The 26,540-nt window shown below is 46.8% G+C and overlaps 1 protein-coding gene and 1 long non-coding RNA gene across 2 annotated transcripts; one reads left to right on the top strand and one right to left on the bottom strand.

The window, feature by feature from the left end:
- Positions 1-17,156: 17,156 nt before the first annotated feature.
- Positions 17,157-17,630, bottom strand: LOC136192718 (uncharacterized). Its single transcript, XR_010671217.1, has 3 exons — positions 17,464-17,630; positions 17,336-17,407; positions 17,157-17,287 (listed from the first exon to the last, which is right to left on the bottom strand). It is a non-coding gene; the product is annotated as an uncharacterized lncRNA (long non-coding RNA).
- A 7,362-nt stretch (positions 17,631-24,992) lies between these two features.
- LOC136193057 (kelch-like protein 20) lies at positions 24,993-25,982 on the top strand. Its single transcript, XM_065981846.1, has one exon. The coding sequence runs from the start codon at positions 24,993-24,995 to the stop codon at positions 25,980-25,982; it is 990 nt and encodes a 329-aa protein (XP_065837918.1).
- Positions 25,983-26,540: the final 558 nt, after the last annotated feature.

The following is a 26,540-nucleotide window of genomic DNA, read 5'->3' on the forward strand; positions in this document are numbered from 1 at the left end:
TCTGAGCTTACAGGCGAGTCAGGAGCTCGGACTCGTGAAGATTACGGACTGCGATGACGTTCACGCAGTCGTGACGCAACCCGTGGCTCCGCCCACCCCGAATGCGGAAGTGACGACCCAAGAAGGCACGCCTACGCTACAGGACCCGTTGCTCAAGAAATACGCCGACGTTTTCGAGGGTCTCGGCACACTACCGGGTGAATATTCCATTACACTGGCTGAGAATAGCAGTCCCAAGGTAACGCCCCCACGTCGATTACCAATAGCAGTTCAAACTTCTTTCGACAAAGAACTTGACCGGATGCTGAAACTCAAAGTTATAGCACCAGTGACAGAACCGACGGATTGGGTTTCCGCTATGGTTGCCGTACGGAAAAGCAACGGAAGAGTTCGAATCTGTCTTGATCCTAAGGACCTCAACAAATCTATCAAACGTCCACATTATCCGCTACCGACCTTCGAAGATGTGGCAGCCCGATTGGCAAATGCGAAAGTGTTTTCGGTATTAGACGCCAGATCAGGGTTTTGGCAGGTGCTGCTGGCCAAAGCGTCGAGCTTCCTGACCACATTCAACACGCCACAAGGCCGATTTCGTTGGCTACGAATGCCCTTTGGGATAGCATCAGCTCCAGAGGAATGGCAGCGCAGAATGCACCAGCTGATTGAAGGATCTCTGGTGTTGAAGTCATTGCGGATGATTTTCTTGTGATTGGGTCAGGAGATACCCATCAAGCAGCTTTGGAGAATCACGACCGCAATCTTGACGCGTTCCTTGCGCGTGCTCGCCAGCGAGGGTTGACCCTTAATCCGGAGAAAACGCGTCTTCGACTGACGCAAGTCAAGTTTGTCGGACACACGCTAACAACGGAGGGGGTCGCAGCGGACCCAGAGAAGATTCGTGCAATAACTGGGATGCCAACGCCGCAAAATGTTCATGATCTACGCCGAGTGTTAGGAATGATTAACTACTTGGCCAAATTTCTACCACGTCTATCTGAAGTCAGTGAAAATCTTCGTCTACTCGACAGGAAAGGGACGGAATGGCACTGGACGGACTCTCATGAAGAGTCGTGGAAAGAAATCAAGAAGCTCGTCACTTCAACTCCTGTCTTGGCTTACTTTGACAGCAAGAAGGAGGTGACACTGCAATGCGACGCTTCACAAAGTGGTTTGGGAGCAGCAATGCTGCAGGAAGGCAAACCGGTCTACTACGTATCAAGGGCACTCACGCAGGCAGAGAAAAATTATGCTCAGATAGAGAAAGAGCTCCTAGCTATCGTCTTTGCATGCGAGAGATTGGATCATTATCTCTACGCTCGACGGATCAAGGTAGAATCTGATCACAAGCCTTTGGTTCCAATCTCGAGAAGACCAATTGCAAACGCACCAAAAAGGCTACAGAGGATGTTCACTCGGCTGGCAAGATATGACTTGGACATCCAGTACAAGAAAGGAGAACAAATGTATGTTGCTGATACACTCTCCCGAGCTTACTTGGAGACGCCAGAAGACACGGCATCGTGGCAAACCGAAACGTGTATGAATCTGGAAGAAGTCGATCTAGAAGAAGATTTCCCGCTGGAAACGGATAAGCTGAAACGAGTGAGGCAGGCAACAGGACAGGATGCAGAACTGCAGAGTGTTACAATGATGTTGCAGCACGGCTGGCCGGAAAAGAAAGCAGTCGTACCTCACCTCGCCAAGCCATACTACAGCCAGAAGGACGCCATGTTCCTGAAGAATGGACTGGTATACAAAGGTGACCGAATTGTGGTACCAGTATGCCTTAGAGCAGAAATGATGCAGCTACTTCACAGCACGCATCTTGGCATTGAAGGATGCTTGCGACGAGCCAGAGAAAGCTTCTATTGGCCCCGCATGAATGCGCAAATACGTGAAAATATTTCGACGTGCAGCGTATGCAATGCTATACAGCCGGAGCAGTGCAGAGAGCCGCTGAAGCCTAGCGAAGTTGCCAAAGGCCCATGGCAGAAAATAGGAGTGGATCTCTTTCATCTCGACTCAGTCGACTACTTGATTGCTGTGGATTATTATTCAAATTATTTTGAAGTCGATCGCCTGTCGGACACAGTAGCGTCCACGGTGATACACAAGATGAAGGCTCACATGGCCAGGCACGGAATTCCTGACGTGATGGTATCCGACAACGGACCGCAGTTCGCAAACTCAGAATTCGTCAGATTTGCGAAAGACTGGGGATTCCAGCACGTTACCTCCTCACCTCGCTACCCGCAGTCAAACGGCAAAGCGGAGAACGCTGTCAAGACGTGCAAAACGCTGATGAAGAAGGCGTTGCTAGCCAAGTCTGACATCTACCTCGCTTTGATGGACTTCCGTAACACGCCGTCGGAGAAGCTTGGATCATCACCTGCGCAACTACTGTTTGGCAGGAGAATCCAGACCAGGCTGCCAGTGACCAAAGCGATGCTCCAGCCCGCCATTGCTCCACCTCAATTGGTTACGCAGAAAATAGCCGACGCCAAAGTGCAGCAAAAGCAGCGCTACGACACCAAGTCCAAGGCTCTACAACCGCTACAAACCGGGGATACGGTCCGGATCAAGCGCCCAGGTGAAGCCGAATGGTCGCAAGGAGTATGCATGAAGCGTCTGAGCGCCAGATCTTATGTGGTGAAGTCCGGAAAACGCCCGTATCGCCGCAATCGTCGTCAGATCAGGCTGACGCATGAAAAAGAGAGAGAGGAGGAGGAACAGATTGATATCGAGCCACCAGACGTTGAAGCACCGACTGCCGAAACGCAGAGTGAGCCGGATCCAGATCCAGATCCCGATCCCGATCCAACCACTGATACGCAGTCAACTCAACCTTCGGATCTAAGCCCGACAAGGGCCGAAGAAAGTTCAAGTTCAAGTTCAGGCTCTACGGCAGTCCAAGTTACAAGGTCTGGCCGCACAAGCCGCCCTCCATCTTACCTTGCAGAGTACGACATGTCGCGCAAGTAGGCAGACGGTCTGACTCCAAACAAAGGGAGGTGTGACGAACACTAGTTAGTTGATACGTATGAGTGACGTACCAGTTGGTATATAGATGTTGTCTGTAGAGATAGTTAGCAGTCGTAAGGTTCACACGCCTAAATAAAGACTCACCCACAAACAATCGTCACAGCTGCCCTTAGCAGGGCGGACTTTCGATGCGCATGCGCGGGTTGCTAGGGAGTTTGCGATTGCTTTCTACGCCGTTTTCTCTATCGTTTTTGAAAGTTTTCTCATTCTGCTGAATACAGTGGATATTCAAGTTCCAGGAGCGTTGTCTGACGCAGTTTCGTCAGAGGGGGTCATCTTTTTCGCAAAGGTAAATTTGCGCTGTCTCTCCTGTCGTGGCCGCCTTCTCATTAGACTCGAAATTAGTTTCCTAACGCTTTTTGGTTTCTTAAGAACACAACGAGGCTGAGATAAAGATATCGAAGTAACAATACAATCGACTTTTCTCGAGCGATGAAGATGGCAGTCGAGGTGAGCTCTCTTTATTAGATAATACCACTTTTTGCACTTCTCATCAGAAATATAGCGTTCATATTATATGTAAGTTAGATATAGTCGTGATCCAGTTGTCGATCTCGGTGAATGGCAGACCTAAATTTAGGTCTTGTTGCTGACACAGGCAACGCCTGTAAATCCGTCATTAGGTGCTGAATAAATTCGCTAGTTGAGTAGTAGTCATCTTCTTCAACGCTATTATCAATATCAGGGTCTTCAGATGGAGGAGCTTCTTCTTCAGTATCGTCCGCTGTGTGGGTCTGAAGGCTCTTGTTAAATTTTCCTGTCAGGTTCTTTACAGTGTCTAGTAGAAATGGCTCGCAGTAGTGGCATCGGGTGGTAGTAGGTAGGCAGTTAGCGTGAAATGAGTGTCCGCAGCTTAGAAGTATTGCAGTATCGCTTTCATCAACACATTTTTCTAAATCGCATAACAGATCTTGCGATGGGGGTTTTGGAGTAGAAAACCCAAGAGGAAATGACCTCTGGTCCAAGGTGCAGGCTAACGTAGTTAGTTGAAAGGACCTTCTCTTTCGTTTAGTTTGTAGTTCTTTTGACTTTCCGCAGTTTTTGTATATATTTCTAAATTTTGTTGCAATGTGTTCAGCTGCTTTTCCTGCCAGCTGAGAGATTTTCTGCTTTGAGCCTTTTCTCCCCCCGTCGATTAAAAAATGGGTTGCAAACGCGGCATCAAATCGCCTTGCGCTCAGAACGTGTGCAAATTCAACAATTTGGTCTGCACTTGACCAAGATGGGCATTGCGCGCGCAATAACGAGTGAAAAACTTCGATCTTTTTTTCACTAAAAACATTGATATTGGAAGAGAAGGTCGATTGCCACTGTGGTGTCGCTGTTTCGTAATGCAGACAGTCACTAATGCTTGAAAGCATTGCTTTATCGTAATTGTGGCGCTGTTGAGCTATAAACATGATGGCAAGCCGTATCATTGAACTTTGCCATAGCTGATATTGGCTGCCTCGATGTATAGTTGAGTAAAAGAAAAAGATAAGAGGGATTAGCTCATCCAGCAGGTACCGAAAGACAAGGAACTCGAAATCCTTGCACGTTCCGAACATTGAGAAAATCTTTTGGCGAATTAGAAGCCAGCCGCCGAATAGAGCTGCAATTAGAGTGGTCATTCGCTCATGCCTTGGTTTTTTTGGCAGAATTTTACGTTGACCAAATAGACTCTTAAACAATCCTAGAGAAGTTGAATCATGTATTTATTCTGTGTTGGTTCTGCTAGCTTGTACCTTCAAACATTGGATGATACAGTGTAAATAAATTCTCTACAGAATTTAGATAGATGTGAAAAGGTCCTAAAATTGGAAGGAGAGAATTGTATGTCCGGTTTTCAGGATTCTAGAAAATGTCATTGTCTCTTATTTATCTGTTGTATGTAGGTATGTCTCGCTTTACTTGAGCAATAAGTTTCTTTTGGAAATAGAACGTAGGATAGTCTCCCAGAGAAGGTAAAGCGTTTTCTTCCAAATATCTTGTGATAATATGTCAATTCAGCAGCAAATGCAGAGAAAATATTTACCTTTTTAGCGCTGGGGTACTCTTCACAGCATTGTCGATAGTAACTTTGTAATCGCTTGATGACTTTAGACTTTGATGGAATTCGTCAACAAGTCGACTGCTTCGAAGAAGGTCACGGTCCCTTTGGTCCGGATTAGTATAACATCTAGATGGCCACATCACAGCGCGTTACTGTAGCTAAGCTTAATTTTCTTACCGTAACTCAACTAAACTTTTTTCTAGATCGTTGTAATCCAAATGGCTAAAGGCGGCTGGCAGCGTTGTCATCCAGGTACTTTTGCAATAAAAAGGAAAATACTCGTTTAAGAGATCGATGACTCTCCCGACGTTGACAGATCCCTTGCAGACGTCTGCTGAAGGCCAGTAATGAACGGACGCTGGCGGAAGAGCAAGGCTTGCTATTGCATCGCGCACGTCGATTAGGCAAGTTGCCATGTGAATTGCCGTTGATGTTTCAGACGACGTAGGTCTTTGAATAGTATGAATGGTGTGGAAATCGTCAATAATCAGCAAAGAGAGACGTTTGTTCCTTCGAGCATCCTCAATAAAAGCATTTACCTGCGGTGCCAAGTGAGGCATATTTTCTGTAGCATTGCGTAAGTACTAATACTTGTGTTTTATTGCCTCGTGATAGATCGTTTCGAAATCGCCTGATTGTCTTCGTATGACCGCATATTCCAACTGCTCGGCCACATTCGAGGGCCGCTTCTGAGCAGCCGGAAAGAGACAGGTGCAAGCCAACATCGTTCACGAAAGTTGTGATTTGCTTTTAAAAGGTATTTATTATTATATTAAATATTCATCAATAATTTTTACCTGATTGCTCAGGTATGCTAAGCGGTACAGTTCTCCTACAACACGTTGACGTCTCAATTGTGTTCTACAATCATAACTTAGACTGCTGGAGTAGCTGCTTGTGAAAATATCCTCAACAATATCGAATAGCCCAGGTGAGCACTTTTCGCAGAAGGCTTTCATGGTCTCTGGGTCATATAGCTTTTCTCCGACATTTTGGACGTGATGATCGAACAGAGCTGCTTGAAATGATTTTACTAACGTCGGAAAATCTCCGTGGAAAGACAGTACGCATCGCTATCTCACATTAAATGTAGCTAATTAGCACCGTTACGGACCAGTGCGAGATTTTTCCAGTCTTGCTGCTAGTGCCTTGTTCATGCCTTCAAGAGCTTGCACACGCCTACGGCAAGCTGCCAGCTCTTCCTTCACTTCTTTCAGCTCTTCTCGTGCTTCTTCTAGGTCTGAGGAACGACGCGTCACTGTTTCTCTTCCTTGCGTGCCGGTGAACAGAGGCACGGGCTGCATGAAGACGCGATGTGTGGAGCGGCGCTTTCTAGGCAAAGAGCGGGGTGAAATACCTGAACACTGAGCTGGATCGGAGCAACAGCGAGTCTTTTAGGCGGTGGCTCGTAGAGAGGGTGGTCGACTACTCGCTTTAGGGAGTCGACGTCGTTTCGGTGACGCCTACACACGTAGGCGGATACGCTGTTGCTCAGATCGTCGAGAACAGCGTGCAGGCGCTCCGCGCAAGGCCGCAGAGTGCCGGAACACCGATCCGAGTCGAAAACGACAGCGCATCGGTTATTCTCAGCGAGCAATAGCCTCGAATGCCCTAGGCAAAGATCGACGTCATCGACGAAACCTCGTTCTCTAGCAGATCTCTTTGCGTAGGAGGAAACGTCCTCGAAACACGCTATTTCGGCTTCGCGACGAGCTCGAGTAACATGGCCTTTGGCGAAATAGCACTCCGCGAAGCGATTCGATGCCATATATCGGCGAAATAGAACGCGGGTAGACGAAACGGAGTTTTCGCGCGCGATCGATCGAAATCAGCTGAGGCGAGCGGTTGAAATCTAGCTATTCGCGCCATATGAACTGAAACGTTCAACTTTACACAGTGTATGGTAGCATTTTCGATGGATCGGAGGCGATAAAACGGCGAGATAAGCAAGATAAGATTAGCGCGATATCGGGTCCTCAACTTCAAACGCGTTTTTCTCGAAACACGTCCCTCTCAATTTTTTTACGTGAAGATTAAATTTGAAGGCCACTAATTGGTCTTTCGATCGGTGTAGGTCTTGGGCTTGGCCCGTGCTTCCCCACCTTGGCCCAGCCCCTTTTGTCGAAACACGTTATTTCCGGCTACGTCATTGGTCATAATCCGCACATGCGCATCGAAAGTCCGCCCTGCTGCTGCCCTTACGGATACGTAAGGCCGTTATCCTTACGGACACAAAAGTGATCATGCGCAGTACGGTTTACAGCGAACTTAGACGCGTCCGTTCGCGAAGGGAGTGCAGCTGATATGGTCGATATGGCGACATACAAACTGAATGACAGGTGCATGCCGCTGTATGTCGTGATGGCCATCGATGGCAACGGAGAAAGCGAAATCGTCAGTTTGTGGTTTGTTCGGACTGTTGGAGTTTGGCGTTTGCGCTCGAGGCGTTTAAAAAAGCAATCCTGAGTGGGAGAAAATTAAATGCATCATGTCTGATAAAGACATGACTGAAAGAGACGTATTCTACGACAAAATGCCTGGAAATCAAACGAATCACAGTCGATGAATTCAAAGGTTTTATTCCATACCAAGATTGTAAACTGAAATGAATGATTTCATTTCTTCGTAGAGTCTGCCCATGGTTGCGATGATGCAGATGATCTATCTTGTTCAGACGCAGACGATTCCACATATATGTCCAAGATCCTAAACGTAATGGAGAATCAAACGGTAGCAGCTCGCCAATGCAACATGGCGACCATTCGAACGAGCTTCGAAAGTAGCAAACTTCGTTCCTTCCGCCATATCAGCTGCGGTTCCATGCACTCCCTCGCGCCTATAGAACGCGTCCAAGTTCGCAAACCGTACTGCGCATGATCACTTTTGTGTCCGTAAGGATAACGGCCTTACGTATTCGTAAGGGCAGCCACTGCGTCCGGACACGCTCTCACTCCTCCTCCCGCTCAAGAAACGCCCGATTTCTCCGAATCATAAGGCTCTCTAGCCTTCTAAGCAACTCGAAAAGGTTACTAAAAGTGTAAAGAATGCTTCTAAATGTAGCTTTTTACAAGCGACGGATGCCTAAAGCCCGTTTTTTCAACCAAGACAAATTTGTACCCTCGCAAGAAGGGTGCATGCTCGAAAATCGTCTCCATCTCGACAATCGTAAAACGCAGATGCTTTTGAAGATGTCAGTTGCACTTTGACGTCTTTAGCCTAGAGTTAGAATGTACTTTGTGTTTCCGAGAGCCTGCAGAACGATCAGGAAAACTACACAAAGTCGCCTGTTGAAAAAACGGGCTTTAGGGATCCGTTGCTTGCAAAAAGCTACATTTAGAAGCATTATTTACACCCTTAGTAACCTTTTCAAGTTGCCTAGAAGGCTAGAGAATCTTCGGATTCGGAGAAATCGGGCGTTTCTTAAGCGGGGTCACAACCCATAAGGGGGCGTGGCCGAGGCACGCATCTAACCACTCAATGTACTGGTGTTTCTTATCCCTCTCCTCTACAATCCGTGGTAAGGGCTTCTCGAATGAACATTGACAACGCCTCCGGGAAAACACCCCACGTGACGCAGGCACGGACTAAACCTACTAGCGTGCGTGCGTTGCCTATCCATCTCCTCTAAGATCCGTGCTGACACACAGTAGAATCCCGATTCCGTGGTAGAACCAAAGATATATATATCTAATCAGTGGACGCGGTGAACGACATCAAATGGGTGTCATCAGATCTAATGCAACAAATAAAGATGTATGTATAGCCCTGGACCGGACCCTCCCGGTAGTATTATCGTACAGTCATCGCAAAGATGTCAAACACTGGGACTCAAAATAATATTATACGCTATTCATACATTAGTTTTTGCTCACAGGCCTGGTGGTTCTGCAATCTCGCACCGGCTAAACAAATGAGACTTGTCGCTCTTCTCTCTTCTTCTACTCGTTCTTGGTCGCTTTTCGACTTCTTTTGCGTTACTAAGATCATCAGTCTGTGCAACGTTGCTTGCAACGTGTCACAGACTGACCGGGACTTTAGCGTGTCAAAGAGGTTGTGTCCGTACGCGTAACTAGATTATTTAAATTATGTCGAGGGATCGGGCCGGTCGGGGCCGGTCTTGACCTGTCGTGAGCCGGCGGTTGCAACGTTGCTTGCAACCGCTTGCAACGAGGGTTGGGCTCGCGCAGGCGCAGCGTTTTTTACTGCAGGCGCGTAGACACTATTCAAACTGTCAACGGTCTCCAGTTTGTGTACGAAAGAGGCGGAACGTAAACGGATTACAAGCAGTAGATAACCGATGCCTATAGACGACGCGAAGTATAGTAATGGGTTTTTTAGCGTTGAAGTAACGACGGTGAGACGACGACCGTCTTCTCGGCGCACTTTCTGCAGTCGAGCTAGGTAAGCCACACGCCGTCCTAATTTCGCTCTACAGCGTCGCTTAGAGGCAAGCGACTCTAAAAGTGCTTCTTTCGTTCCAGATAGCACGTTTCGAGAGACCCGCGGCGTGATTCGGCGCGGAATGCGACGCGAGAATTAAGAAACGGTATGACATTGGGGGCCAGTTTGGGCGTATTATTTGTAGGTAAATGCATTGTTGTGGCAGTAAGGTCGACATGCAGGACTAGTGAGAAGAAAAGTAAGCTGGGCAGGGTGGGGAAGACTAATTCTTTTTTTCTTTAGCATTTCTTTTTTTCGTAGAGGTAAGCGTACTCTAGTTTAGGTTAGGTTAGGATTTTTTACAGCGCATCCCTGTTTTTTATAGTGTTAGGATTTTTATAGTGCACGAAGAATGATAGAAAATAGGATTTTTACTCTCTATATCTGAAGGGCTGAGTGCAAAAAGGGCCTAAGCGCCAAATTGTACAAAATTGAGTTAACTGCCGGAAAGTAAAGTTTAGGCGTCGGAGGTTCATGAGTTAAAATTTCGTGCATATCCCTGAAGGATTAACGGAGATATAGCAGGTTTTGTTCTGAAAGACCACGTGACTCTTAACGCACTTTACTTCACACTCGTACTTGCAATGGACGTCACGGAAGGAAGCCAGAGAAAGGGAAGAAAGCGTTTGCGACAGCCTGACGAGTGGACTAGAAACAAAAACAAGAAGCTGAAAGTTTCCGGTAAAGAATACGTCGATTCTAAAGGGAGAATCGTCCAGAAAACGACGATGAGAGCTATAACGTGCCGCTGCAGCTACGGTTGCCATCGAAATGTATCGTCTGAAGAAGCGGAGCGAATTTTTAAGGCTTTCTATGATTCAGAAAGCTACGATCTGCAAAATATTTACCTAGCAGGTCAGATCAACGTAAAACCAGTTGTCCGAACGCGAGTGCGTGAAAGTTCTCGAAGACAACATTCTTTCGAATACCACCTGCGTTTGCAGAATGGAACGTCTATTCAAGTTTGCCGAAAATCTTTCTGTGCAGTTCACGGGATCAATCCGAAAAGAGTTCGAGTACTTCAAAACAAGATTACATCTGGAGAAATCGTCCCGGTTGACAAAAGAGGAAAATACACTCCTCGTCCAAATGCCATTCCTGCCGACGTGATAGAAAAAGTAAAGCAGCATATTGAAAGTTTTCCTCGTCAGCGAAGCCACTACTCTATATCAGAGAATCTGCATCGTGAATACCTTCCTGAGAATTTGAGCATCGCTGAAATGTACAGGCTTTACGTCGAGAAATATCAACCTGCAAGGCGTCGAACTCTAAGAAACACTCAAGAAACACCGCTGGCTTCAGAATGGATGTATAGGAAGATTTTTAATGAGCAGTTTAATCTTTCCTTTGGATTTCCAAGATCAGACACTTGCGAAAAATGCGACTATTTGAAAAATGCAGCTGCTAACCCTGAAATCTCAAATGAGGAAAAGGATATCTTTATGGCTCAACTTGCAGAGCATCAAAAATTAGCTGGTGAGGGATACCTTAGTCTAAAGAAGGATACCGACAACTCTAGAAAACCAGAGTCAGAAGCGTTAGTCCTAACATTTGACATGATGCAGAATTCGCCTGTTCCGTCCATGACTCATTCAGCAATGTACTATCTTCGGCAGCTCTACGTACTCGTACTGGGCATTCACCATACGAGCGATGACTCTGCTTATCTTTACGCATGGGATGAATCTACAGCTGGTAGAGGTCCTGACGAAATAGCATCTTGTTTGTCCAACCACGTTTCTGCGCGGGTTGAAGACGCTCGACACCTAATTTGTTACTCCGATAGCTGTTTCGGTCAAAACAAAAATTTCGTCATGATGAGCCTTTTCAATACATTAATAAACGAAGAGACTTTTTCAAGAATTGACCACAAATTTCTTGTCCGGGGGCATACATATCTACCAAATGACAGAGATTTTGGCCACATTTCAAAAAGTAAAAAAGGATCAATATTTTATACGCCTTCCGACTATATCGAATTTCTCCGGAACGCCAGACCGCTCAAACCGTTCACTGTGATTGAAATGAAGGCTGAAGATATGCTCGAACACTCGTCCCTGACGCGTCAATACACTGACAGAAAAAAGAGTCTCAACGGAGAAGCTGTTCTCAAAAGCAAAGCTCTTTGGATTAATTATGGAGAGGGCGAAGAGGTTGTAGATGGAAAGAAAATAACTGTGAAGCATCCTGGCGTTCTTTGGCTACGTTTTAGCTACTCAGAAGAAGAACCGTGGACCAAAATCGACATTCGAAAGAGAGGAAAAAGAGTGCCTGTGAAGCTTCCGCGCCAATTACCGCAGAAGTATCCCGCAGGGAAACCAATAAGTGTAATGAAGTTGCAAGATCTCCGCAAGATGATCCCATACCTTCCAGGGCAGTTCGTGCCATTCTATGAGGGTCTAGAGGCCTGTACTTCTCAAGAATCCGATTCCGAGGCTTAAACAGGCAGACTCTTCAGCTTATTTTTACGGTTGCGTAAGCACAGCGGGACTTCCCGATTGCATGTTCGGATAGCGCATTAAAAATGCTACAAAATGGTCGTTTCCTTGCTTCAAACAAACATTATTAGACGAAATCTACACTCCCTAAACTTCAACGATGTTTTACTCAAAACAACTATTTTGGCTCTTAGGCCCTTTTCGCACTCAGCCCTTCATCTGTAAATTGTAGTTTGTAAATAATATATATATGATTATTTGAAAAGGTGCTCGCGTGATGCCAATTAAGGCGGATTCCACAGGCACGCTCCTAAAAACGTGTCCAGGTAATTGGTTAATAAGGAGCGGGCTTTCGTTGCAACGTTGCGCAACGTTGCGTGTCAAGACGTATGCAACGAATTAGGCAACGCTCCGTATGACACGTTGCCTGCAACGTGTCATACGGCCATGATTTCTTCCTATGTATAGACTGTTCGCTAGCGTTCAGGACCGCGTCGCGCAGGCGGCAGACGTAATCGAGATTGTCTTCGTGAAGCGAAGCCGTTGTTAGACAGCTCGGAAAGCTAGAGGACGAGTGAAACTGTGACCTGCTGTGACGTTGGGACGAGATAGCGCACGTCTTTGGAAAGCGATCTATTCTTAGCACAGGACCTCCAGAGCTTTTTGTATAAGGCAGGCTAGGTTCACTATCTTTCTACAATTAAGACATGCAGTATGGTCAATCAGAATGAACCATACATATGAAGAGGTCCCGGAGGACCCTCGTCGCAAAAAAACGCGCGAAATATATCATTCTCACTTCCAAACATGTCGAACTTTCCGGAAAAAATACGTTACAGCAGATTCAACATCATCATGTTGCATTAGTAAGCATGGCTTGGCAGGGGGATTGTTTTTATTAGCTTACAGCAGAATCAAGCTCATCAACGTACGTTTGACGAGATGTCGACGACCCCGGCTGCATGCTGAGTCTCTTAGTTAGGTATAAGAGACTAGTCGTTCAAAAACATCTGCGTAGAGCCATTGCTTTTTCCGCCGAGTTCGCTTTCCGTTCTGGTTTAATTTACGTAGATTCGTTTTTTCGCCAATCTGCACCGCTTTCTTCCGGAAGTCTATCAGAACGGTTGGAAACTTTTCAGCGCATTCATCTTGTCGTATGCCGACCAAGTCGAGATGTGGAGGGACGGGACTTGTGGCCCGCCTGTATATAAGTGAGGACCTAGCACCTCCAGGAACAACACCTGGTGCTCATTTGAAAAATACACATCACAAGGAAGTTGAAACAATAGATTATTTGCAGGAAGATAAGAAAGTTCATAACACAAGGACGTTGACACAATACACTTTTGTCCTATACAGAAAGTTCGAGAAGATATTATCACAAGGAAGTTGCTTTCGATTTCCCGTTTGTCTCTTATGTAAGCATGCATGAGCCACTCAGTTTCATAAATCACCCCACCGCCGACCGGACAAAATGCTGCTTCACATTTACGCGACAATTTCTGTTTTTTTGGCAATCCTATACGTCGTGCCTGCAGCGTCTGGCAACAATCACAGTGAGCCTAGTGATCGCTGTTGCGCTGCGACGCCCGGTCGAGATGGAAGAGACGGACGAGACGGGCTGCCAGGACCTCCGGGCCCCCCCGGAGAGCGCTTGCAGCAAAGCAGCTTCTACCTCCTGGTAACTCCCAATGACGTCAAAAACAAGAGATACGGAAATAGAGTTCGATTGTATGAAAGTCTTTCTACTGGTCCGTCGATGTCTTTTGATGCGGACAACGTGACGATATACAACCGATTGATGAGGATAACCTTAGCGGAGCCAAACGTTCTTAAAGACTGTGCCCAGTACGTTGCTACAGTAACGGTTTCCCATCGAAGTCCCGTGTCGTTGAATGCGGACATGGATCTCTCCATCACTGTGTCGGACGACCGCGTGGCCGTAGGCTTTGAAATTGCCGACGAGGCGCATTCGCCGACATTTATGTGGGCAACTGAAGGACTCAGTGAACAGCTTCTAGATCCATATCTTACTACGTATAGGAGTAAGCACCGACACAACTACGAGTATTCTCCCTTACATACAGTGCAAGTAAAATTTGGCGAAAGTCTTAGTGCATTTGGAATAGGAAAAACCGTCTCTGATGTGAGTAGAGTTGCTGCTCATCAATATTCGAAGGTGCTGAAACCATCCATGGGAGTTTACGTCGATATTTACCGCAACGACCCATATGAGCGGTACATTATTGACTATATTGAGGCGAGACTTGAGAAAGAGGCCTAAGAGAGACCTCAGACTTATTGCTGAAGGCGAAGCTTTGTGTGGCATTTTGCTACTTTTTGCCTGTGTTTTTTTCTGTTTCTTTTTTCTTCTTGGTGTTGCCTTTGTCGCTGTTGTTTTTTTTGTTTCTGCTACGGCTGCTTGCAAATAAAAAAATTGCCTTAGAGGACTTGGAACAGCTTGAAGTGTGGAACTCAGCAAAAAGGCAAAGGAATCCGACTCTTATTATATCGTAAGTTGCGAGAGGAACGCTGTGGCAATAATAGAAATATCGGCCTAGATTAACAACGTCAGAAACCACAGCGATTTTTAAGGAAATGAAGTGAAATGACGACAAACTTGCATCATGCTTGCACGAGATCTTCTGCCGTCCGTCGTCAACCCCGTCTCTAATCTCTGCCGGTCGGTAGGAAATCTAAGCGCGAACATGGTCAATCCTAATAAACCAGAAGCCCATGTACTGTTGGCAGCTGCTGCCTACATTGATTACACACCTGTCCGGAAAAAGAGACTGTCATTTCTACATGATGCACTTGAAGCCTACTTCCAGGCCATGCACTTTGTTTGTCTCTGACCTGTACTACTAATAGTAGGCAGACTGTTGTGAAGTAGTACCCAAACAATGTGTTCTGCTGCTTATTGGCCTGCATCTGTTGGCTCCGCCTTTTTCCAAATACAGCACTTACCGGTATTAGTCTCAGAAGTCAGGACGTCCGCTTTGTGACGGTATATGTTTCACGTTCGGTTTGATCTACTAGGAAAAACGGAATCCGGGCCAATGTGTTAATCAATGATTCTACTACGCGACACTGCAGGTAATGTCCGGGGCAACTGTTTTACTCGGATATTGACGCGGCATATTACCGTGCCCAACGCCAAAACAACGGAAGAAGAGGATGGCGAAAAAACAGGAAGTAGCAGTTCAAAGTACTGGGAGGGGGTGATCGCGTCTCCCGGAATTTTCGATTCAAATTTCGCTCTATAAAAATTAAAAAGCTTCATGTCATCGTTACTAATCAGAGTACATATAAGCCAACGTTGACGCGAAACCAATCAGCACTCTGACAGCCGGACTCAATGAAGCGTACGTCTCCTTGTCCACACCATCGTTTTGGCAACTGCAGCTGTATTGCCGCTTCTCTCTCAAGCAATGGTAGTATCTGGCGATGAAAAACAAAACGACCCATGCCGCAGTGCCGCGCAGACAGGCAAGGATGGGAGAGACGGACGAGACGGACAAGACAGACTTCCGGCCCTCCCAGTCCCCCGAGAGAGCGTGGACCAGAAGGTATACCGGGAAGGGAAGGAGAGCCAGCACCAAAGGAAAATTCTGTCAACTGCAACAGCAGCGACAAATTGTATTTGCTGATAACTCCCAACGACCAGAGATATAGCGAAAGAGTTCGCTTCTACGAAACTCCTTCCGTTGGCGCGTCATTTTCTATTACCGTAGGCGAAACGGCCCACAATCGATTGACAAGAGTAACCCTAGCAAAGTTAAATGTGCTCAATGACTCTGCTCAATATATTGTTACAGCAACTATCACTCATCGCAGTCCCGTTTCAGTAGCCGCAGACATGGATCTCTACGTCACCGTGTCCGACGGCCTCTCGGCAGTAGGTTATTTACTTATTGACGAATCAAACAAGAATTCTCTGGACGTTAAGTGGGCGTGTGAGGGACGCAGCGAACAAGTATTTCGTCCAAGGTGCGCCGTTTTCAAGAATACGCAGAAGACGAGGTACTCGCCGCTGCATACAGTGAAAATAAAAGTCGGCGGTCAGCGTGGAGCGTTTGGAATAGGACAAACCATTTCTGACGTGCAATTGATTGCCACCGGACAATTTGCTAGCGTTTGGAACCAGCCAAGGGAATTTTCTTAGATCTTTATCGTGAACACGCGGGTGAGCGCTACATCATCGAAGTGAGACTCGAAAGGGAGGCTAAGTGGTGACGTGAGAATGATCGAGAATTACAGCACCTCTAAGCAGAAATTGACGTGAGAATGATCGAGTCTGACTGCAACTGTAAGCAGATCTTGAATATGTCGCTGTGACCGTATTTGTCTGTGTTGGCACTGTGCCATCTCCTGTCATTTGCCTAAAGAGAATAAAAAGTAATGATCAAGATCGAGCGTGCCGCGACGGGTTTCTAGTCTATAGATATAGAACGCGCTGCTTTGGGATTCTTGAAGAAGCTCGCGCTTCGTTCCGTCTAGAGTCCCGTATCTAGTTTGGAACGCATCAAGTTTGGAACAGGCGTTTATACCCTAAAACAGACTAGGATAAAAAACGGTTAAAAGCGAAAATGTAGCACAATAACTCACAAATCTTCTTATAAAATTGCAGCTCTCTCCGTTGAGTGGTATGGGAGTAAGCGCAGTTAGAAGAGGAGGAAGTCATGTGATCGGTCTTTCGAACACACCCATCGGCTTTGGAACAGCCTCTCTAACTCTGTTATCCGTCATCGCACAGAGACGTGCTCTGCACCGTTGGAAAGCTTAAAGCCTCTTCTATTTAGATAAATTTACGCCATTGTCGTAGATTGTATTCTCGCTGAGATATCACCGGTAGAGTACCGACGGGTAGCGTGATCTAGATTGGAACGCAAGTTTTTCTTAGCCAACTGGTTCTACGCCTTCAAACGCCACCAAATCGTGCATGAAGTCTTCCTGTACTGCTATTTCTAGGATTCGACCGTTATGTAGCTATAAACTCCTAAAAGGAATTTGCCATTGAAGATCAGTTGATGTGAGAAAGCAATCCGGTAGCACAAATTGAGCTATAACGGTAATTGGCGTTTTTACTCCCTATAAATCACATCTCTTTTTCTTGGTTTAGTATCATTTTTGAAGTTTTCTCGCAAAAATTTAAAATTTGACTAGGCTTGTTTGTGAACTTATTTTCTTCAAAAAGTTTCACTCTAAATAACGTTATATGATCAAAAACATCAAGACTTGGTAGTTTGAGAGTCTATGATGTAACATACTAGAAACTGCTAGAACTCCGTGAAAACCAAGACTAGCTGCTACAAAGATAAATGCTTTAGAGAACCTGTAAGACCTGTTATGTGTCTTTATTGATGAACTCTAATGAACTCACAGCAAGCCTGGTCACATTTTAAATGTTGGTGAGACCTCTATGCCCCGTACGTAAAACCTCCAATATTCCTACCTAGCCAAAGCAGAAAAACATGATTTTGCATTTTTTGAAGAAAACAAGCAAATTACTGTCTTAGTTAGAATTTGTGCTTCCGGGTTGACATGCTCTTCAACGGCCCATTTCATAGAAAAAGGCCCTTTCAGGAGTTTATAGCTAAATAACGGTCGAATCCTAGAAATAGCAGTACAGGAAGACTTCATGCACGATTTGGTGGCGTTTGAAGGCGTAGAACCAGTTGGCTAAGAAAAACTTGCGTTCCAATCTAGATCACGCTACCCGTCGGTACTCTACCGGTGATATCTCAGCGAGAATACAATCTACGACAATGGCATAAATTTATCTAAATAGAAGAGGCTTTAAGCTTTCCAACGGTGCAGAGCACGTCTCTGTGCGATGACGGATAACAGAGTTAGAGAGGCTGTTCCAAAGCCGATGGGTGTGTTCGAAAGACCGATCACATGACTTCCTTCTCTTCTAACTGCGCTTACTCCCATACCACTCAACGGAGAGAGCTGCAATTTTATAGGAAGATTTGTGAGTTATTGTGCTACATTTTCGCTTCTAACCGTTTTTATCCTGGTCTGTTTTAGGGTATAAACGCCTGTTCCAAACTTGATGCGTTCCAAACTAGATACGGGACTCTTCTTGCCTTCGCCTTTTGCGATCGTTACGGCCCGAATTGTAACGAAGGTGCGTTGTGCGACTTCGCTCGTGCGACTGGGGATAGGCAGGGGCAAGCAGAGGCTTCGGACATCGCCTGCATCGATTGTGGAAGCGTCTAGAGGTTTACGGTTAGCGTTACAGTGTAGCCTTACGAATTCGAAAATCGAACGCCAAGAGGGGACAAAACCACTTTGTTCAGCAGCGACTAAACAGCCTCATTCCGTGATCCAAAGTGTTACGTGTTATGAGTTGAGTTGAGTTAGTTTATATCAACTATCTGTTTATATATAGCTAGGCTTGTTAGCTCCAGTACCCTTACTTGCCTGTAAGACAACAGCACAGAACGTTACATGGTGACAGGCGTGGCAGATTATGGCCACCGCACTCATGACGACCGCTCGTCCACCCGAGGCGCTGAACCTCAGTGATCCGGCCCACAAAGGCGAATACTGGAGGAAATTCGAGCGCGCTTGGAAAAACTTCGCCCGTGCCGCGAAGATAACGAAGGAAGATCGCGAAACTCAAGTCGCCGCACTCCTCAACGTCATCGGCGACTCCGCTCTCGATCTCTACGAGACGTTTACGTTTACGCCCCCGGCCGACGCGGAAGATGAAGATGACGCCGACCCGGAAGCTCACATCACAGTCGATGCGATTCTCGCGAAGTTCCGAGAATACTGCGAACCAAAAGTCGACGCAGAGTTCGAGCGCTACCAGTTCTATCGTCGCGATCAAGAAACCGGCGAGTCGCTCAACGATTACATAATCGCGGTTAGGAAGCTCGCACGCACCTGCAAATTCGGTGAGAGGCAGGACGAATCCGTCACGGACAGACTTCTGCACGGCATCCGGAATCAACGCGTTCGCCAGAAACTCTTCGATCAAACCCCGCTTACGCTGGACATGTGCGTCCAGATTCTCCGAGCGTCGGAACTCAATGCGTATCGATCGAAGCAGATAACGGAGGAAGTCGACGGCGCGCCAACGCACCATGTTTCTCACGTGGGAAGTCGAAAGCCGCCACTCCGAAAGCAGCCAAAACATCGTAAAGCGTCGCTGCGAAGCCTTAAAGAACGACCGCGACGCCTCGCTGACAGTTAAAGCTTCAATACGGAGGAGAAAAGTGCGATTACTGTGGATTGAAACACGCTCAGAAGAAGGAGGCGTGTCCAGCAAAGGATCGAGAATGCGAACATTGCAAGAGCATCGGACACTATGCTCGAGTTTGCCGTTCGACGACGGTGAATCAGGTAGCGACAGACGACGAAGACGACGACGAAAGCGAGGAAGGCGAAAGCGTGCATTACGTCAGCTTGAACGCCATCGAAACCGCAAAGGGACAGCGCGCTATGGCAACATTCTCAACGTTGGAGACGGGACATTCGATTACGTTTCAACTCGATACGGGATCCACACGCAACATACTTCCGTTCAAGGACTATGTTGCCGTGACGAATGATCCAACAGGCGAAAAACTTTTACCTACAAAAGTAGTGCTTGTGATTCATAACAAAGCCAAGGAGATGCCACGAGGAGCAGCATCGTTAATCATCAAGAGGAATAATAAAGCCTATCGACTCAGGTTTATAGTCGTTCCAGACGACGTGACACCACTGCTCAGTCTTGAAGCGTGCCAGGATATGGACTTGATCGAAATTAAGAATAGCAACGACATTCTAGCAGTCAATGATGTTGAAGAAAAGGATAAGTCCACATCGAAATCGAAGAATACAGTCAAACAAGAAAAGATGGCACGAGACGCCGTCCTATAGCCCTTGGATGTTTTTGGAGGACTAGGAGCCATTCCGGGCGAATATAAAATCCGAATCAGCGCTGATGCCGTCCCGCAAGTGATACCGCCGCGGAAAATCCCCATCGCCAAACAAGAAGCTGTGAAAAAAGAGCTAGACCGAATGCAATCAATGCAAGTCATCACACCTGTGACCGACCCTACCGATTGGGTAAACTCAATGGCAGTTGTTGACAAACCGTCACAAAAGGGGCGAATCTGCGTGGACCCGCTGCACTTGTACGAAGTTATAAAGAGGTCTCACTATCCCTTGCCAACCTTCGACGACATCTCGTCTCGATTGCACGGCGCAAAAGTCTTTTCAGTTTCAGACGCAAAAACTGGATTCTGGCGTGTTCTTCTGGATGAGGAATCGAGTTTCATGACGACGTTTAACACGCCATACGGAAGATATCGATGGTTGCGCATGCCATTCCGTATTGCCTCTGCACAAGAGGAATGGCAACGTCGAATGCACGAAATTAAAGGATTACGTGGAGTAGAAGTTATTGCGGATGACTTTCTTGTCATCGGATTTGGAGAAACCCAGAAAGACGCGATAAAGGACCATGACGCAAATCTCACGAAATTCTTACAACGAGCTCGGGAGAAGGAACTAAAACTCGACCGGGAGAAGACGAAACTTCGACTAACCGAGGTCACATTCGTTGGTCACAAGTTGACGAACAAGGGAGTCGCACCAGATCAAAGGAAGGTAGAAGCGATCACAAAAATTCCGGCGCCAACAGACAGACAGGGTCTGCGTCGCATATTGGAAATGGTGAATTATTTGGCAAAGTTCTTGCCTCGACTCTCAGACGTGAGTGCACCACTACGCCAATTCGACAATAAAGGAACCGAGTGGAAGTGGACAAGAGATCACGGAAAAGCCTGGACAGAGATCCAGACACTCGTCGCAACCGCAGCAACACTGGCGTATTTTGATCCAGGAAAAGAAATCTCAATTCAGTGCGTTGCGTCACAAAATGGGCTCGGTGTTGCCATGATGCAGGTAGGACGAAGTCTGGATACCCGACCCTCTCGCTCGGGGAGGAGAAGGGTCTGGTGAAATGCGCACGCACTACTTGTGTCTCAAGCCAATTACAGCCGGGTAAGTCGCGAACGCGCGTTAGTGCCACACCCAAATCTTAGAATCGCGTTTTCTTCATCTTTATAAGGATAAATTTGGGAACAGCTATGGCGGTAAGTTTCTCTGTTAGTACCAAGTAGGCCTTGCGTGGTTACGTTCTTCTGACGCATCGCTTCTCCGAGATCCTGACTTGTCACTTGTCGGCGCGCTGCACATACGATTTTCTTACCATTACTTTCCATCATTTAGTATATTTTGTATGTTCATGGTTTACTGAAAGTGAGGCAGAAGTGCCTCACTCTGTAGAACGTCTACCTTACTTCGTATTCGCTGTTTTAGGTATCACGAGTAGTCGATTCCTTTCCTCTGGCCGTCGCGCGATAATATATAAAGCATTCGAAGAAATCGACTACATCGTTCCCAATTCTCTCGTTCTGCACGTTCGCCTACACAGATTTCGTTTCCGAGTGATGATCCCAGGTGGAGATATCAGCGAAGTCAAGGATGGGTTGATAAATTCCTCCATAATAGTCGGTGTCCAGTGGCCGGAACTAGTTGTTCCAATTGAATCGTTTGATATACCAGTAAGGAAAAAATATTACATTGTACATACTCTTAGTACCTCTTATCAGCTATCGTCTTTGACTCCTTATCGATTTGATTCGCCTATGTTCAATGATGACTCTGTTCCCATTCTGTGGTCATGGTCGATTGCTGACCAAGGTCTCCTTCAACGTACCTCAAGCATTGCTCAACCCTGTCCGACCGATCTCAGCCATCCTCTTGAGTCTTCGTCCAATGATTCCAGTAGAACAGTGTCACCTCAAGCTGAACAGACTGAATCATCATGTCTTTTCAAATGCCTTGGTACGACGAAACAGGAGTCTTACCAACGTTCCCTTCAAAAGGCCAGGGACAAGATGATTGCAAATGAGGTGGTCCCTGTACGGCTCCTTGAGGAGCCAGACAACCAGTTCGACAGCAATGCCGTCTGCTTCCAGGTGAAACTCGGCGACAGTTGGTCTACCATAGGATACGATACTGATGCGCTGACTCTGGAGACGAGTATTTGTCCACAAATTGTCGCATTATTCGCGACCTCAAGCGTCAGCTGTTCACGGAAAAGGAATTTTCAGCATTCAACGTAATGTAGTGTTGTAATTGCTCTCTTCACCTGAACGACTTTCTCCCGGACAAAACTTGCCGTACTCTTCTGCGACAGCTTTCCAGACAGGGTTGCGGAATGAAGGTGGAAGCCACACGGAGGGACTCATTAGCGAAATGACGGAAACGAGATGAATGTCTTCCGCCTCCGACCAATGACTGCCACCGCTTGCAAACAGTGTCTTCCTAGATCGAGGCTCGACGTCTTTGCCGCTTGAGCATTTCAGTTTGGAAGGCTGAATCGGTGTAGTACCCGTGGGAATGCAGCGGTCGCGTGTGCGTTTGAGAGTAGGAGGAGTCGATGTCATATCTGAATAAATAAGCGACGCAAAGAGTGAGGCACTTCTGCCTCACTTTCTTACATCTGTTACGAGTGAGTTACCGCAGAAAGACTGATAGGCTCGACTGAATTCCGAGGAGTGAGAGTCGATCGAATAGCGGAAGTCAAATATCGTCGAAACAGCGTCTAAGAAATGTGAAAATCACTCCATGGTCGTTCTATTGACAATAAAAACATGCTGCGTACAAAATGAGTGGAGAAAACCCTAGGATGGCGTATTTCGGCGATGTCTGGCGAGTGGTAGCGCGCGTTCGCGACTTATCCCCCGAGCCAATTATTTACGTCATCACCTGCGCGCTACCAGCTTATCGTTTATGCAGTCCATGGCCAAGCTGTTGGTTTGCTTCGAGAGCTGACGCCGAGACAGCACTCTCAACTTCGTCTACAGCCCAGAGACTCGAACGCGACATCCTAATTCAATTAGCTACGAGGTCACCTGACCTCGAGGAAGCTCTCTGATTGTACCGCAGTGAGCGCTGCGGGGCACGCCCCGAAACACAAGTAGTGCGTGCGCATTTCACCAGACCCTTCTCCTCCCCGAGCGATAGGGTCGGGTATCCAGACTAGGTGGGACGCCCGGTCTATTACGCTTTGAAAGCACGTACAGCTGCCGAAAGAAACTACGCTCAGATCGAAAAAGAGCTACTAGCAATGGTCTTTGCGTGCGACCGACTCGACCAATACCTTTACGGGAGAAGAGGCATCGTGATAGAATCAGACCACAAACCGCTTTCAACCATTATTCGGAAACCGATTTCCACAGCTCCAAAGCGACTTCGCAGAATGCTATATCAACTAGCGAGGTATGACCTGAAGATACAATACAAAAGAGGAGAGGAAATGTACTTGGCGGACACACTGTCCCGAGCATTTCTGCCAGGATCAGCGGAAGAAGAGCAACAACCAGAAATCTGCCTACAGATACTACAGATCGATCTGGAAGATAGCGTTGACCCAGGCATGATTAAAGAAATCCGATCCGCAGCACGCGTCGATCCGGAACTACAAGTGCTTACAAAGATGGTCCAGGAAGGATGGCCCAGAAGCAAAGCCGACACACCCGACATCGTAAAGCCGTTCTACAGCTACAGAGACACCATATCGATGCAGAATGGACTGCTGGACAAGGATTGCCGAGTTATAATACCGAAAGCGCTGAGAACAAAGATGATGCAGCAACTGCACAGTTCGCATCAAGGCATGGAGAGCTGCCTGAGAAGAGCACGTGAAAGCTTCTTCTGGCCCTCTATTACAGGCGCTGTTCGCGAGTATATCTCTGGCTGTGGAGTCTGCAACACAGTCAAACTAGCGCAGGAAAGAGAACCACTCCAGTCCAGTGACACGCCAGAGCGCCCATGGACTAAAGTGGGAATGGACATTTTTGAGTTCGACAAGATTAACTACCTTGTTATAGTCGATTACTACTCCAGCTACCTTGAAGTGGAGCCGCTCAAAGATTTGTCTGCTGCAACAACGATACTCCGAGTCAAGAGTGCGTTCGCTCGACATGGAATACCTGAGACAGTTGTTTCAGACAATGGCACTCAGTTTGTGAACGCAGAGTTCAAGTCGTTTGCAGTCACATGGAAATTCAGCCACATCACATCCTCACCGAGATATCCACAATCAAATGGAAAAGCGGAGAGCGCAGTGAAGATATGCAAAAACATAATGAAGAAAGCGAAACTAGTAAAGGCCGATACGTACCTGGCTCTGATGGACTATGGAGCCACACCGCTGGAATCTATGAAAGCATCGCCAGCACAGCTGTCATTTGGAAGAAGGATACGCACTCGACTCCCAGTGAAATCGTCAATGCTTGATCGGAAGACCCAAGAACAGCCAGTCGTGCAACAAAGAATTGGCGACAAGAAAGAGAAACAACAGAGAATTTACGACCAGCATGCGAAGAAACTACCAGATCTCAAACCTGGAGTCACAATCCGCATGAAGCGACCGGGATGCACCGAGTGGTCGCCTGCAATCTGCACAAAGAGACTGAATAAGAAGAGGTCATATTCGGTTGAGTGTGGAAACACGAAGTACCGGAGGAATCGACGTCAACTCAGATTGACATTGGAGGATCCGAAGCTGAGAAAGGAATCTGACGAGCAGATGTTCCTAGAACCAATCAAGTGCGCCAACAACCCCCCAAGGGAAGGCCGCAGAAACGACACCTTCTGTGCAAAAGACGCCAGCTCAAAGGGTTCAAAACCAGGACAACCAAGACAGCGCACCGAAGTCGACAACGCAGAGCGAAGAGGTGAGATACAGCTCCAGAGTACGACAGATCAAAAAGCCGAAGCGTTTCGACATCTACGACACTTTGTCTTAAAAACAAAGGAGGGTGTTACGTGTTTATGAGTTGAGTTGAGTTAGTTTATATCAACTATCTGCTTATATATAGCTAGGCTTGTTAGCTCTAGTACACTTACTTACCTGTAAGACAACAGCACAGAACGTTACACGAAGCGCCGAAAATGGCCCAGAGAAAAAGAAGACTTCTTTTCTATCCGGGACCTCCTCACAGAGCTGGACGACCAAGGGTGTCATGAACGAAGCGATTTCTTTAGAGACGAAGGGCTATTTCTCAACGACACTGTTTGACTCATTTCGAGAGTCGGATTATCTGTGCGACGTCACCATCATCAGCAAGGACGGACAACGCTTTCCAGCTCACCGAATAATACTCGTTTCCGCCAGTCCATCTTTTCGGGTCATGTTTAGGGGAAGCTTCAAAGAGAGTAATCAAGCGGAGGTGGTCACTCTCAGCAACGTCGACGGAGCTGTGACCAAGATGTTGATTGAGTACGCCTACACAGGAAAAACAGAATGCCCCAATTCTTCTCTTCTATTCCTCTACGAAGCGGCCAACTACGTTCAGTTTGACGGACTGTCTCAAATGTGCAATGACTGGCTCAAACGCCACGTTGACGAGTCCAGTTGCATCAGTATCGGAATCGTAGCTGATCGATGCGGTAATTCGGATTTACTCCGACTAGCTGATCGCATTGGCGCAATGAGCATTTCGGTCTTGGCAGAGAGCGAGGATTTTCTACTCGTTTCCGCGGAACATCTGAGTAGGATTCTATCTCATGATGAATTGAGGGTAAAGTCAGAAGACGAAGTTCTAACGATTTTTCAAAAGTGGGTTAAACACGATGAAGAGACTCGTCGAGCTCAAGTCGAAACGCTTTCGAAATTCGTTCGCTTTCCATTACTTGATTTTGAAGAATCAAGTGCCGTTCTTTCAGATCTCGAACTGATCTCGCACTATCACTCTTCAAGCGAGTCTGGTCGACGACGATTCGGACTCGACGGCGTCCTGCTTGTGGCTGGCGGGCTTCGGCCGATAACAGACGAGAGTGAACTCCAATTTGTGTGCCATGAAGCTAGAGAATACGAACCCAACTGTAACATATGGACTATACATTTCCTTCCCTGGCATTCGGTGTGTATTGTCATAAGATCGCCACTTCAAACGACGTGCTTTACGCTCTTGGTGGTTTTACTCATGATGACGCAATCTACGACACTCTGACTGACGAAGTTCAGCGATATGATGCAGAACGACGACGATCGGTGAATGACGTACAACAGATGAGTTGTGAAAGAATAGATAGAGAAATAGTTTGTTGTGACGATTGCATTTATGGTATGAGCATAAGCTTTGGCGTTGGCGAGATGACCTGCGAAGTGCTAGATTCAGAAAAGAAAGTGTGGATGCCAGTTTCCTCTCCTGAGAACGCTCTTTCAGTAGACTTTATTTTACCTTCGATGGGTAATAAAATTTTTGCTTTTTGCTACAACTGTCATGATCAGTTCGGATACAGCAAATATGATCGGTGTGAAAATCGTTGGAGCAATTTTAAGTCTTGTCGATGTCCTTCATCGTTAGATCCAGCTTCTGACTACGTCACGATGGGGGACCGATTATATATTCACTGTGATAATCGTGCGGCTGTTATTTTCGACAGCCGCGATGAGCGGTTCTCTGTTGTAGACGAATTCTTTCCATTTTCGTCTTGCGATGGATTCGCCTATGATCGTGAAAGCATGACGATGTTTACGTTTACTTGCGGCGAAGTTGCTGTCTATG

Source organism: Oscarella lobularis, chromosome 11 (genome assembly GCF_947507565.1).
Source record: "Oscarella lobularis chromosome 11, ooOscLobu1.1, whole genome shotgun sequence".
NCBI classification, from domain to species: domain Eukaryota; kingdom Metazoa; phylum Porifera; class Homoscleromorpha; order Homosclerophorida; family Oscarellidae; genus Oscarella; species Oscarella lobularis.

Bases quoted from the DNA above. Each gene is read 5' to 3' on its own strand.
- LOC136193057 (XM_065981846.1), top strand. From the start codon at position 24,993: ATGAACGAAGCGATTTCTTTAGAGACGAAGGGCTATTTCTCAACGACA.